The sequence below is a fragment of the Hydra vulgaris genome, chromosome 10 (genome assembly GCF_038396675.1).
Source record: "Hydra vulgaris chromosome 10, alternate assembly HydraT2T_AEP".
Taxonomy (NCBI): Eukaryota; Metazoa; Cnidaria; class Hydrozoa; order Anthoathecata; family Hydridae; genus Hydra; species Hydra vulgaris.
In genome coordinates, this window is record NC_088929.1 from 47,643,928 (window position 1) to 47,660,000 (window position 16,073).

General features: G+C 28.6%; 1 protein-coding gene across 1 annotated transcript in view; it reads left to right on the plus strand.

Annotated features, from left to right (window-relative positions):
* LOC136086625 (receptor tyrosine-protein kinase let-23-like) overlaps positions 1-16,073 on the plus strand; it is a 198,004-nt gene that overhangs the window by 60,501 nt on the left and 121,430 nt on the right. Inside the window, exon 6 of the mRNA XM_065808839.1 lies at positions 7,399-7,520. Coding sequence (XP_065664911.1) covers positions 7,399-7,520 — 122 coding nt within the window. The remainder of the gene's footprint in view (positions 1-7,398; positions 7,521-16,073) is intronic.

The following is a 16,073-nucleotide window of genomic DNA, read 5'->3' on the forward strand; positions in this document are numbered from 1 at the left end:
TGATGATTAGTATAAAAAACTTTAAATATGTTACTCAAAAAAGTTCTTTGTACTTAAAGAACGTAATAATTTTTATATTGTAATGTTTGTAATTGACATTTCGCCTACGTATAATAAATTAATACATCTTAACGACTGTAAAACATAGTAAAATATTACTAAAGTATTACATACTAAATAATATTATTAAACTAAATATTAAATAAAATACTACTTAGTATTAAAAAATATAGTACTTTATTACATAATATAAAACTTTACTCAAGAAAAGGCTTCTGATTTTAAAAGATTTTTTGAGAGAGCCTTTTTTGCAATTCGCTCTTGCTGCTGCCGCTTCTACTTGATATTTCATTTTTAAATATTGAGAAACGAATATTCCCAGATCACGTTCATTTTCAGTGCGTTCAAGTATTTTTCTATTTCCTTTGAACTTTTAAGTAACGAGAAACGAATATTCTAAGATCACGTTTATTTTTAGTGCTTTAAAGTATTTTTATTTATCATTGTGTAGTTTTGAGGCCATTTGTTGATTATGCTTCCAACATGCATTGCTTTGCATTTTTGTACATTCAAATCCATGAGCCTCTTGTTTAGACCAACGTGCTACTTTGTCTATGTCATTTTGTAACGTTAAAGCGTCGTCTTTGCTTTTATTGCACCTAGAATCTTGCTATCGTCAGCATATATTTTATTTTGATTCGCCATATTGTCTGGTAGATTGTTTATATAAAGTATAAATAACAGAGGTCCAAGCGTTGAACCCTGTGAAACTCCACTTGTGATTCTTCCAATCTGATTTATTTTTATACCAATTTGTTACCGTTTTGTTTTCGGTTCGCTAGCCAGTTAGCTATCCCAATGAATAAAAGTTATATCGTATGCATTAAGCTTTTGTAGGAGCCGTTTGCGTGATACTTTGTCAAACGCCTTTGCAAAATCAGTACAGATGACGTCTATGGCAAAACTTGTGTTTATATAGGAATATTGTGCTTTATAATACGAATTTTTGTTGTTTTAAAAAGTAATTAACTTGGACAATTTTTAAAAAGTTGTGGCAATAAAATTTTTTTTAAATCCCACAAGCCAATAAATTGTATTTAGTTTGAGCAGGGTATCATTTTATCTTAAAACCTGCTATAAATATAATTCATTATTTAGGTAAATATAACTTGAAAATAATAATTATTTTTTCATTACATAAATTTAAAAAATCAATTAGGCTTGACGTGCGTGGAATTCAGAGTTGTTTAGTCCAAAAGTAGCAATAGCATGCCTAAGGCCAATGCATCATGTTACAAGGCAAAAGCCAAGACCAAGGCTAAAAGTTACTAGGACAAGGTCAAGGCCAAAAATAAGAGTTTCAAGGACATGGTCTACGCAAAACCAAATACTTAAATTCTTCCCTTAGGTTAGTGCCAATTATTAACAAAACTGTAGGTAACAGTTGCCGTGACAATAAAGCCAGATGTTGTAAAAGCAAACCATAAAAATACATAATAATAAAGAATGAAAACTTTTAATTCTTTAATTTTATATATTTTTTTAAAAGGCCAAGGCCAAGACCATCCCAAGGCCTTAATTTTGGCCTTAAGGCAAGGTCAAGGCCAAAGCCAAAGCCAAGGACTTAGTTAGTCCTTGGCTTTGGCTCTGGTCGATTTCACAACCCTAAATTAGTTTTAAAAATTTCTACAAAGTAAGAATCCTTAAAAAAGCGATATGTTAATTGCCAAATCGTAAAAACATTTTAAATCGGAAGCGGTTCAACAAAGTTTTCTGTCAAAGATATACATATATCTACATATCTACCATATTATCTATCTTTTATTATACATGTTGTTGATACATAATGCGAAAGTAGCAAGTTCAGCCCAAGTTAATATTTCTAGAGAAAGTACATAAAATAAACCACTAGAATAGAAATCAAAACTGCTAACAAATTACGTTTTGATTTATAAAAGGAAAGATAACAGCTAATGCTACACTTGCCCACTTAAAGGCACCTGATGCGTTTTCATTTAATGTGATTTTTTCTTCAACAGATTTACATGCCGCTTTAACAGCCTTGGAATTCAAAATATGCCGTAATGATTATTTAGTGTATGTTGTAAATACAAATCCAATAAATTAGGTGGCCAAATTAAAAATTAACTTGATTGTTAGGGTAAGGCGGGGTAAAATTCATCACGAAGCGAATTTGTCACTAATGCGACTAAGCTTTAATATAATAATACATAAAAACTGAAAAAATGTATTGACTAAGTTTTTTCAAAACATTTTTAACTTATATTTGTAGAATATTACTAAATAAAGGTTTTGTATATTTTCGTTCGATTATCTTTTAAATATTGCGAGTAAACATTGAAGTTGAAAAAATATTTTTCTGCTTAAATGCCTATCGCCAAAAAATAATCAAAATACGCAATCTTTTGACCACAAAGTATATTTTTTTCGATAGATCAATATCAGTATTTTTAAAATAACAATTTAAGTTGCTATGTTTTTTCTTTTCGAATTATCATGTAATGGTTATAAGCACACGCTCAAATGAGGGGCAACTTCGTCGTTAAAGAAAAGATAATACTTAAGGTAAATTAGGTTCTTTTATCACGCAAATTTTTAAAGTGCGGAACGCCGTTTGAAAGAAATTCAAATTGTGCTGAAAATGACTTTAATACTTTAGATTTCATTTATAAGAGAGAGGCTTTCAGAATATATTAGTTTACAGTTAGCTTTTAAACATTTTTGAAGTTATAATTATAAACGACTCTGATGTGAAACATGTAAACAAGCTTATTATAATGTAGTCTAAAATGTGTTTACAATAAAAATTAATTTAAAATTTGATTTATAATTGTGATGAAAGCGGCCTTTAATCTGTGCAAAGTGGTTCTATGTAAAGGGCTCTTGTGAGGTATGAAAGTTAACTATGTTAACTATTGGTGAACGTGGTACACTGATAACATACCTGATATATTAATCAATAGATCTCCTTAGGCTTTTTACATTATTTAAGTGAGTTTTGTACAAATTTGGATGGCAAAAAAAGTATTGTAACTTTTGGACGATTAATTTTTGAAGCAATTGAATTAGCAATAGAGATGGATATTAGAATAATATGCATTCCACCTCATTGTGCACATCGCTTTTAACCACTTGACACATATGTTAATAAAGTAGTTAAATATACGGAGTCTTAGGCCTTGTCTAATTGCTTAGCTAAAAATGATCATATTTCTATACCTTGTTGACACTTTCACATTACTTTTAGCAAAATATGGCCCAACATATCTACAAAAAGAGGATTGATATTTAATGCGTTTTACCGTTGCGGTTAGCATCCCCTTAGAAATACAGTGAATCGAGTACAAAAAAAATGGTGTTTAATGAAACAACAAGTCAAAAAAAAAAAAAAAAGATGAACCAGTCAAAACAAAAACAATGAAGATTTATTTTTCAGCTGATTCTGATCACCCCAGTTTACCTAGTGGTTTTGTTCTGAAAAATAACACTGATAAAGACTTTTGTTGTGTTTGTACAGCTGTTTGGGGAGAAGCAAACAAAGATTGGCTTAAATATTTAAGTTGCAGTCAGAGGGCATGTGAAGGATGTTTTGGAGTTGATACATATGCAAACTGTGTGCAAAGGAAACATAAAGATCTAGTAAATTCTTTAATAGTCATAGTGACAAATTTTTTTTTATTGCTTTTAATGAGCTTTTTATGCGCTATTGCGGTTAGACAGTTTTTAATTAAGCCAAAATCATTATTTGATATTTTATATAAAAAGTTTAACAATTGACGTCGTTTTAGATGTTTTAGAAATCAAGAAACTGAATATCAGTAATTCTATCTTGCCGTTACCTGAAAGCTACTTCAGTAACTGCATCTGTAGCTATATGTAGTTCTATATATTTTGATTTGACTTCTATTTTATTTGATTCAATTTCTATTTTATTTGATTCAGTTTCTATTTTATTGGATTCAATTTCTATTTTATTTGATTCAATTTCTATTTTATTTGATTCAATTTCTTTTTTATTTAATTCAATTTCTATTTTATTGGATTAAATTTCTATTTTATTTGATTAAATTTCTATTATATTGGATTCAATTTCTATTTTGATTCAATATGTTAACAAAGTTGAGACCCTAATTAATAAAAAAAACTCTTTTAAATTTACAAATCAGCGCACTACTTCTAAATGTCACTCAAAACTCATTAAAAGATTCATTCAAAAAGTTTTTGCCCATCATAGAGTTTAAAATAGTTGATCCTACCTTAATACTTAGAGCAGTTCTTTTAACATGTACATAGTTTAGACTTATTTACTTGTATAATTTGACTTAGCGATTCATTGGACCTTTATTTTTTTCTATGTAAACATTTTTCAGGAAAGTTATCAGAAGAAATGACAATAAATATTGATCAGATGGTGTATACAACAGACAGTGCAAAAAATTCAATTGTATATCGTTATTCCAGACAATATATGAGACTGGAATTTAAGACGATGACATACAAATACGACATACAAACGAAGCTGTGGAGTCGGAGTCGTGGAGTCGGAGTCGCAATATTTTTAGCGGAGTCGGAGTCTCTAAACAAAACTGCGACTCCAGATCCAATAGTTAAACTATTGGATTTGGAGTCGCAGTTTTGCAAAAAAAGCATCTACAAAATATATAACCTTCAAATAACTTTTCAGACATTTGGCGAAAAGAATGTTTTTAAATTATCACGTAATATTTTTTAAAGAGTTCAAAGACATTTTCAAAAATTTTGCTTTGGAGTCGGAGTCGGAGTTAAATTTTTGACCCAGTTCACGAATTGCTACAACATTAGGGTTTTTGTCAAGTGGGTAATGCCAAAAACACTTATGCTTAACTAGATCATTTTGTTTTGCATTAGAGTTCTTTTTAACAATAATAATAAATAAGAAAACAGTTTTTTCATTAACAACCTTTGCAACATGATTTTAGTCCAATACCTAGGCTTACTGTTTTAAAAAAAGCAAATTGTAAATTTACAAAACTTTAACATTTGAGTCATTTAAGAAACATAACTATGTTTTTAGGTAAAATAAATCATATAATAAAGTTAAAATCGTCATTTACATTTAAAAGATCTTGTGGAACCTCTTTTACAATTTATTGAATGAGTATGAGCCTGGAATATTTTCAATTAAACTTCAGTCTCAGATTATAGCAGTAGTTTTTTTAAAAATGTAAACCCTTTTATCACTGTTCTCATGAAACTTTGACTTTTTGTTTGGTAAAGCTTTTTTGACGATATTTAATCAAGACAATTATTCAATCAAGGTATTAAAAAGAAACTTAGGTTAAGAGTCAAAAACAACCTTTATACGGGCATAAGTAGTACAAATAGTTGTCTTATGCGCAATGAACGCCCATAAATCAAGTCAATAAACAAGAAACAATAGCTGAAAAACAATACATTGCTTTATACAGTCAGTATAAAGGTTTTTTATTGAACTTTGTGATACAATTTCATTACAAAAACGCGCATCAGCGTAAAAATCAAATCGTTGCTATAGATAAAAATTGATACTGAATCATTTTAAACAAAGATTAAATGCAGATAATAAAGTTTTTTTTACAACCAAGAAAAAAATAGGAATCTACTTTGATTTTATTGATATAAAAATGAATTTTTGAAAAAATGATTTTTTTAATTTTAAATAATGCACTACTCCCTTAACACAACTTGTAATCATGTGGAAAAGAGCAGCAAAAATAGATATCAGGTAAAAGTCATTAAATTAGAGCGCACAAGAAAAAAGAATTCAGGGTACGGAAAAATTTTTCTTTATTTTTAAACAAACGGATGTCACTTTGAAATTGTCGCTATATGAATGGGAGCATTGTTTTCTTAATTCTAGAGTTTAAGATAAGTGAAAATAACAAGTTCCAGCATAAAAAGGCAATTAGATAAAAAACTAAAAGTATTTTATATAGTAATAGTCTTGATTTTAAAGTTTAATAATTTTCCAAGCTAGTTTATAAAAAAAAATTGAAGACTTTTAGTTCCATTCTTTTCAAATTCTTTTCTTTTCATTTCATATGTTAATCAACAATTAATATTTGCTCATTGTATAAAATTAACTAAAAATAATGTTCTTTTAATAAAAGATCCTGACAATAATATATGCAAAAAATTTTGTACTCCCTGTTCGGGCTGAATTGAATTTAGTATTGCTCCTCTTCATTATTACCGCCGGCAAAACTTCTAAAATACCTGTGTAACGTTCAAAGCCCGTTTAAGTCGAGAAAAAATAATGACGATGCCTTCTTCAATTAAATGTTGCACGTTTTTGGTTTACTACTTATTTTATCAACTTAAAATGTGCTTATTCATTTTAAACGACGTTGAAACCAACAGGTGTTAAGGTTGAACGGCCTTTTCCGCCACCGGACTGTTCAGTAAAAAAATTCGTAACCTTTTGTATTTCCTGATTGCACATTTCAAAACAAATAAAAACGAACTAATTTCTTTTTTTTTCTAACATATTTTTTGTGACACTAACTAATAAGTTAATTTAATTTGACCTTTCAGCAATGTAAAACGCTGGAAAATGTTTTAATTTTTTTAAAGAAGGTTTTTCATTAATTATGGCTAAGTTAATCAGATATTATACTACATCTGTTTATCAATCCCACTGTTGATAAATTTAAATCCTAAAATTCCAATATTGGAAAAGACCTTCATTGCGATTTTTAGTATATAGTAACTTAGATGTTTCTCTTACAGTCTAAACATGTCCGTTTACAGTCTAAAGCGGTCTAAAAACAGATCGTCTAGACAGCTCGAAGTATGCTAAATAATTTACTGACATAACAACTAAGCTGTAGATGATATGAAACAAACAAATTGTAATTGTTAAAAGTATTACTTTTAACAAAGTCACCATCATAATAGGTAGTAAACCTTCGGTAAACAGTAACGTTGCAAATTCAATTTTGTAAGTAAAAAGTATTAGGATTATAGCATATAAGTAAATTAAACTAACCAATTGATATTATCATAAAAGTTGATAATATTATAAAACTGATATTAATATAAAAGTTAATTTGTAATAATCAACTACTTAACAAGTAATACTATACGTTAACACTATAAATTGAAGTACTTATACAAGTTTAACATAATTCTCAAGTTATTAAAAATGAAATTTTAAATTACAGAATTGATGGGGATTGTTTATAGTAGGAGAAAAGAAAAAACCTATACCTGGAATCATTATTTTACAATCAACTTTTGAGAGATGACATTATTTACCGGCACAAAAGCTTCTGTTTTTTATTTTAATGAAATTTGTTTGTTAAAATGTTATATAAATAATTGATATATAAAAAATAGTCTATATAATATCTGTTTTAGATTTACCAGTGTTTGACATGAATGGATTGTCTTACATTCGTTATTATTCGCGAAATAGTAACTCATCCTCTAATAGTTGGCGTATTTACAATGCAAGATACCCAGTTCAAAATGGTTTCAATGTAAGTCTGATTCTAAAAATATAAATTGTAAGGTGTATAATCATTACATGGTAATAGACTAACTTTACATACACGTATACATCTTTATGAGCTTACATTTGTTGTTGTAGAAAACTGAATACTTTAACAAATACCTACAATGTAATGAGAGAAAATTAAACTTATATTATTGTCAAATTTACGAGCATAAAATAATATATAAGTTATTTATATTACACATAATTATTGTATTAAAAAAAATGTTAAAGTCAAAATACCGTAGCATAGCATAAGTAATTAAAATAGATAGCATAAAATCGTGGCACACAAAAAAAATAATAAATACAGAGAAAGAGTAATGAATGGCCACAAATTGCACTGATTAATGAAAGGGAGTTTCTTAAAAAAAAATACTATATAATAATATTGAAAACAAAAATATTGACGTCTTGTGAAAAAAAAACGCTTGTCAAAAAATGCTATTCACAAATGCATTGTTTTCTCACAAAAAACATTAATAAACAATATTTATATAGTATATGGATATTTTTATTGTAGAAGAAAATAGAATTTTGTTAAATGCTTTGTGATAAGTTTTAGATAATCTTCTTGAAATCCTGCCCGCATAACATTACAAATCTTATTGTAAATAAAATTAAACGGCATACAAAATAAATCAGTAAAATAAAAATAACAATATTTCGTCTTAACCAAAGGTAAATGGAAAAAACATTGCGACAACCAATTATTTTAAAAAAAGTTGTTACAAATTAAATTGGTTTATTCTAAAACCTACGACTGTCTATAATAAAATTTATAAAAAATATTTCCAATGCTTATTTCATTTTGGAAAAATTTATACTCTATTTACAAAATATTTTAAGTTTATTGTTCAAAAATATTTACATACCAAAAAATCTACACTGTTTCTAAATGTAGACAGAGAAATATATACTTTTTTAAAAATTATAAGAACAAATGACCAATATATATAAAACGTTCAATATATATTTATGTATATATATATATATATGTATATATATATGTATATATATATATATATATATATATATATATATATGTATATATATATATATGTATATATATATATATATATATATATATATATATAATACTTATGTATTGATTTCAATAAAAAGGCAACGTATAAATATTTTTTAAATACATTGTAACATAATAATATAATAATATTATTTTGCTATCCCATTTGTGGTCAGCGTCATAAAGTAATAATAAAATGTTTAAATTAACATAAAACAAATCGGTTAGAAAAAAGACATTAAAACATGTCAAGTATAAAAATACCTATCTCATATTAAACTCTTGCTTTATTAATCTCCAGGGACTCTCTAGTTTTTCTTTCCTGTTTTCTGGAGCGACTGCCAAGGTTTAAGAATTTAGTCAATCAAAGTTACCTCGGCATGTTCTAGAATGATCTGCCTCTCCTGAACACGACCATTTTTAATTTTTACAAGCTCTTTAATGTTCCGCATAACTTCTAATATATATATATATTATATATATATATTAGAAGTTACCATATATGTATATATATATATATATATATATATATATATATATATATATATATATATATATTTATATATATATATATATATATATATATATATATATATATATATTTATATATATATATATAAATATAAATATATATATATAAATATATATATATTATCTATTTATATATATATATATATATATATATAAATATAAATATCGTTTCCCGACCTCTAAAGTAGCTCTCAGAAAGGCTGATTCCATCACAAGCTGAAAAATATCAAAGTATTAATATTGCAAAGTTGCGCATGGATGGTGTCCCTGTTTGTACGTTTGGTGTGCATTGCAGAGGCCACATTTGGAGACCTTTGTTACGGCTTAGGGTTTATTAGTAGTAATGAGGCAGTTGCTTGAGCTATTAAACAGAATTTTGAGTACTATCTATGCTTTCAGTCAAGTTCTTCAATCTAATTTAAAAATAAATAAAGTACCAAAAACTATAAAACACAAAAAACCATCATCATTACGATGATCACAAAACCTATCATTCACTAATATTTGTGGTCTTCGTTTACCTTTTTGTCAATTGAATCTTATCTCTTGCAAAGTTCACCAAACCTACTTGCTCTTTGTGAGACTAATTTGATTTCAGCTGTCTCATCTTGCGTTCTTAGTGTTGATGGTTATCTTCCTTTAATTCGTAAAGACTCCAATAGTCACATGCTTGGCCAGAGCGTTTACATTCGTAAGAATTCTTACATTCGTAAGAATCCACAGATTATTCTTTCATGTGCTTTCGTATAGCACTACTTCACTCTATAACCTTTCTCTTCGTGCTATATTGCTCTCCTTCATCTCAAGACTGCACTCTTTTTGATTTTTTTTTCTGATCATATTGACGAAGCCCTCTCTCTCTATCTATCAGCTAATATAGTTGTTGTCGGTGACTTTAATGCTCACCACTCTGAAAGACTTGGCTCGAGTGTCAATGATTCTGCAGGCATTAAAGCCCGTAACTTTTGTCTTTCTCAATCCCTAACTCAAATAGTGAACTTTCCAACTCGCTTTCATTACAACCTGAATCATTTATCTTCTCTACTCGACCTATGTTTTGTTTCTGATCCTAGCCAGTGCTCAGTTTCTCCACATTTACCTTTAGGTGCTTTCTGACCACAGTTTGATCTCTCTAAAACTAATATCTTAATCTTCTTCATCACCTGAATACCTATTATCGTACCTCTTACAACTACCTTAAAGCCGACTGGGATTCTTTCCGTAATTTTCTTCGTGATTGCCATTGGATAGAAATCTTTCGTATTCCTGTCGACAAATTTGCCTCTTACATTACCTCGTGGATTCAGGCTGGAATGGAATCTATTATTCCCTCTTGACAATTCCAGGTGATGTCTTACTCTCCTCCATGGCTTTTCTCACACTGTGCTGCTGCAAGTGCCAATCGAAACCGTTACTTCCATATTTATTAGCAATACAATTCTCCAGAAAACAGATTTCTGTTTATTACTGCTAGAAATAATTGTAAAAAGGTTTCGTCTAACGCCAAAACCCGCTATTCTCAGGTCATGAAATCTCGTATCTCCTCTCAAAGATTAGGCCCTCGTGACTTCTGGAGAATCTTTATTAGTATCAAAAATAAGGGAAAATCTTTAATTCCACCTCTCTTGTATGGTTCAGACATTGTTACCTCACCTAAAGACAAAGCTAAATTGTTTGCTAAAAACTTTTCATCAATATCATCTCTTGATTCCACTAGTTGCGCTCTACCTGATATAGAGGTCCAACAGATTAATCCAATTGCTTGACATTCATATCACTCCAACATGAAAAGTGATTTCCTGCTTAGACTCTTCTATAAATTGTGGTCCATACAAAATACCTGTTGTAGTCTTGCAGAATTGTTCTCCGGAGCTGTCATCCATACTTTCAAAACTATTCAACAAGTGATTATCAGAGCTTTGTTTTCCAGCCTGCTAGAAAGCGGCATCTGTTATCCCTATCTTTAAAAATTTTGAAGAGCGATCTGATTCTTCAAACTACCATCGCATTATTAATTTAATAATGGGACCGTAGTTAGACGATCAATTACCGTCCTTCTTCTTATCATAAGTAAGGTTTTTGAATCTTTAATTAAAAAACTCTTAATTTCTCATCATGAACAATAACTTACTTTCTGACCATCAATATGGATTTTGATCATTTCGTTCTACAGCTGATTTGCGAACAATAATAACTGATAGGTTTTATTGTGCATTAGATAAAGGTGGAGAGATTAAGGCCGTCGCTCTTGATATTTGTAAAGCTTTTGATAAAGTTTGGCATGCTGGTCTTCTCCATCAGCATTCTTCTTATGGTGTATCTGGCAACATCTTTAGGATTACTGAATCCTTCCTTTCCAATAAAAGTTGTCCTCGATGGACAGCACTCTTCTTCTTATTTGGTAACTTTAGGGATTCCTCAAGGTTCTATCCTTGTACCAATACTCTTCTTAATTTACATTAACGATCTTCCAGATTTTCTCACACTTAAGGTAGCATTTTTTGCTGAAGATACCACCATTTACTCTTGTCGTGATAAGAAACCAACACTCTCTGATTGCTCGGAGGGGCGTTTGAGCTTGCAAAGGATTTCACTTCTGCTACAGCATGGAGCTCATAGTGGCTGATGAACTTCAATAGAGATAAAGCTCAATTTCTTTCAGCCAATTGTTATCGCAATAATTCAGATCTTCCTATATATATAAACGGGGATGTACTCGATGAGTCACCTACTCTTCATCTTCTAGGATTAACTATCTATAAAGTAAAATTGGCACTTTTACATGACTTTATAAAGCTGCTATTGTTTATCTTTCTATAACTTCTTTGTGTAATGTTGATTTCTTCTATTACGTATTATACCAAAAGGCTTAAGCAAATCAGATATTAAAAAATCTTTATCAGCCATTACATAAAATCCACTCTTCTATAGTTCTCTTTTCAAATGTCCTTATTGGTTAACTATTTCAATATCAGAAATAGAACTAACAAGTTGTTCACTAACAAAATGTTATTTTATTAAAAAAAAGCAATTTTAACTAATCCTTTATAGATAAAATGGTGCTTATCGTGGGAAAACAAACTACTTTGAAATGTAAGGTTTGAATTTCTTTGACAAACCAATTCAAAACAGTCAATAATAACTTTTGTTTTAGGATAAGTCTATTTGAAAAATTACGACATGTTAAGTTTTTGGTAAAATAAATTAGTCCAAAGTAGTATTGCACCAAGTTTAAGGTAAATCAGGTTTAACCATATAATAAGTTCTTGACAAAATAGATTTTGGTGTCTTTAACCAGGAAGTAAAATTTAAATAAAAAAAGTCATGTTAATAACAAGAATAGTTGGTCAATTGATAACCAGATATGTGAAATATGAAGGATATGTAAACAATTCTTTGGGTAACTTTTCTTCAGAATGAATTTCAGGATGATAATACTTCATACTTTCACGTTTATTTCTAGGATTTAAATGTTCCAATAAAATACCAAAAATTTCTTTTCTCATGCCAGTCAACGAATTTAAACATTTATTATCTTTTTTGTAACTAAAAATATTTTTCAACTGGTCGTTGATTATTTTTAAACTTTTATATTCTTCAGGCAAGCTCTATTAGTTTTCATAAACTACTACTAATCTTTTTTAAACGATTGTTTTTTTCGGATGGTAACAGCTTACAGTTTTCACAATTTTAACTAGTTGTGAATTCCAGTAATGTATAAAGTTTTTTATCGCATAACTTAGTCGTGAACTCTTTTTTCTCTTGGTTCGGAAAGAAAACAGACCGATATTAGTTTTTTTTATATTGTTATTATAAAATGAATTTCTATACAATGATATACAGTAATACTTCCCTCTTCCACTTTTTTTCAATATTAGTCTGATAATGCTAAAGTTAAAATAAGATATTTTAACTTAGAACGAATATAGTTTGTTAACAATAGTGTCCTTATTGGTCTCTTTTTGAAGCTAAGAAATCAGTTGCACAAATGAGTTAGAGAAATGTCTATTGGGAGCTGAAGTAAATATAACTCTGATGATTTGTTTTTTATAATCTCTTTGAAGTTTTTGGCCAATAATAGGTATCCAAGGTAGTTTAATAAACTGATTATATAACTGATTAGATGCAGTATTTTTATTGAAACGTGGTCTAAATAGTTTTCGCAAACTTTAATAAGATTGCTTTTGTAATGACTGTTTTGAAAAAATGTATTTATGGGGGTATCAATTTCTTGTGAGAGATATTTTTGAGTGCAGATCTGTTTTGCTCTACAGAAAAAACCTTTATGCTTGTGTTTATGCTTGGGTTGATGTTGGAGTTCGGTTTTATTTGAACATTTGTCATCGCATTCTTACAGTGTACTTGAAACCCATAAAATCCATTTATTGTATTTGCAATGCAAATGTCTGAAAAATGAAGTTGTTTTCTTTCGTTTCCAAGTTCAACAGTATATTTTATGGAGGTGTTTTGTTCATTTAAAGTTTTAAGAAACAATTCTTGTTTTTCTTTCGAATCGAAGCGAGCATGCCTGTCATCTACATATCTTTTGTAAGATATTGGTTGGAATGAGTTAACAAAGGCTATATTAATGGCTTTTTAGGTATATTTTTATGGTAGCAGATCCTCTTAAAATAAAGTTGCTTAAATTGTTGTAATTGAGCATCAATTGCAATTAAATTCTATTTTATATTAATTAAATATTTTTATTATTATTTTGAAATTTTGAAAAAAAAAGTAACCAGTGAGTAGTTAGACATTTAAGCAGCCATTTTGAAAAATTTTCAAACAAGATTATAAAAGTTCGGTAAATGCTACTGACTCCAAATTTTTAAGATATGTTAGGACAACTTTTAACTAGGGTTTCAACCACTTTTGTGTAAAACGGGTAAATATTTCAAAAGATAATAAAATAAAAGATTTTTTTTTTAAATTAGTAAAATAAAGTACCTAAAAAAATAAAAAATTGTACTTAATATAAAAATTAGACCTTTGTTGAGGTACAAACCCCAGACAACACATCAAGAAACATCAATTTCCTGAAAATTTCAAATCAAAATCTTCATTAGAAGTTGAGAAAACGTGTTTAATGTGTGGCAAAGTATAAAAAAAAAGAAACACAAGAAAAATGCTTTTACAGATTTTGTAATAAAAAATAAATAAAATTGTTATCATTCTAAAAAGCACCAGCAAAGTATGATGTTCCTTCTTCATTTTCTTTATCTATGAATCCTTTTTTTATTGCTCTCAGCATCTTTCTTCTACTGATACCTGCTGTGGAAGTCTTTTTGGTCATATAACCTATTCGAGTTGAATTATTTTTAATTGTCCCAATGTGCATAAATCGACCGGTTTTTATCTGCAGTTTTTTAAAAACTTTATATAGCCCAGTTGCTCCATCATTAAACTCTAAAACAGCAGACAATAAAGCTAATTCAAGAGTACATGGGCTAACATAAACATCTTTAAGACATTTTTTGCAAATAAAGTTGTTGATCGCTTCGTTATTATTTTGCGTCTGTCTATGCAAACACTTGGATAATAATTCATGTCTGCTTAAATCTTAAAAGGTAGGTTTTAAAATTTCTGTTATTGCTAATGAAAGGTTTAATTTAGCTTTGTAATTCGATTTACCTGTTAATTTATTTGACTGCCGCATGCACTAGCTTTTTATACATCGAGGATTATTATTCATCAATAATATTTTAATAATATTTTAAGGAAAAAATACTCTTTTTTTTTTTTTTTTCATTTCATCAATAATTTTCATTTCATAAATGCTGTTGAGATTTTGTCTTATTGCAGTACCATAACAGTTCTGCAAAGTATTTATGGCTTTATCTGTTAATCGTCCTTTACCCATTATTACCCCCCATCAGACAGTATATTTAGTTTCATTAATTGACGCAAGTTTCGCAATCGTGTTCCCATACGCTTTTGAACATGCCCAAGACACTCTTTTTTATCAATACTAACATTAGGTCCATATGGTTCAGACTTAATAACATCATTTTATACGAGGATTTGTCTCCATCTCCAATATAAGATGTATACCTTAGTTTGTACTTCTCCACAGATCGTCCAAGCATTTCAATGGCACCCACAGATTCCATTGATCCTGAAGATTTTACGTGGTTAATGAGACAATTGTGAGTATTTTGGCAGTTACTATAACCAGGTTCATTCTTTCTTTTGTTCCAATATTCGCAACCTTTGCATTGTTTTGATAAAACAAAATGGTCTATATATTTTTGATTATTTGTTGATATCAAAGTTACAACACCGTTAATGAATGTATAACCTATATATCTCTCGAAAAGCAACAACAATTTGTGGATTGACTTCTGAACTTCTTTTATTTACTACTGATGTTTGGATTGTGTCAATAATTTCGTCACAGTTTTTACAAAAAATTTCAAATTGCAAGCAAAATCCCATTTTTTCTTAAGGTTACCTTGCAAAATAATCTTGTTTGTCAAAATCATCATTCAATCTGTTAATAATAACAGAAATTGCTACATTGATTGGTACAGATGGATACAAATTAACTACATCAAAGAAAATTTGAATTTCATTAGGACCTACCGTCCATTCTATTTTAAAATTTTTGGAATTCACGATTTTGGATTTTTGTTGTTTGCTATTCATTTTTGAACAAAAAACAAATTTATTTTTTGAGATTTTTGTGTTTAATTGTAAATAACTTTAGGCAGTAAAAATCAACTCGTATATCCTCAAAAAAGCATATCAAACAATATAATTCCAAAATCGTTTAAAATAAAAGGTCCACAACGTACCAAAATCACTGAAAATATAATAAAAGAAAACAAAAAAAAAATTATAAGTACATTCTCAAAGGGAAACAAAAGAAGGACTATATTCAAGTAGTAAATTAATTAATGAAATAAATTTATATCTTTAATCTCAAATAAGATCTAATAATTATGAAGTAATTCATAATATAACAAACAAATTTAAGAATTA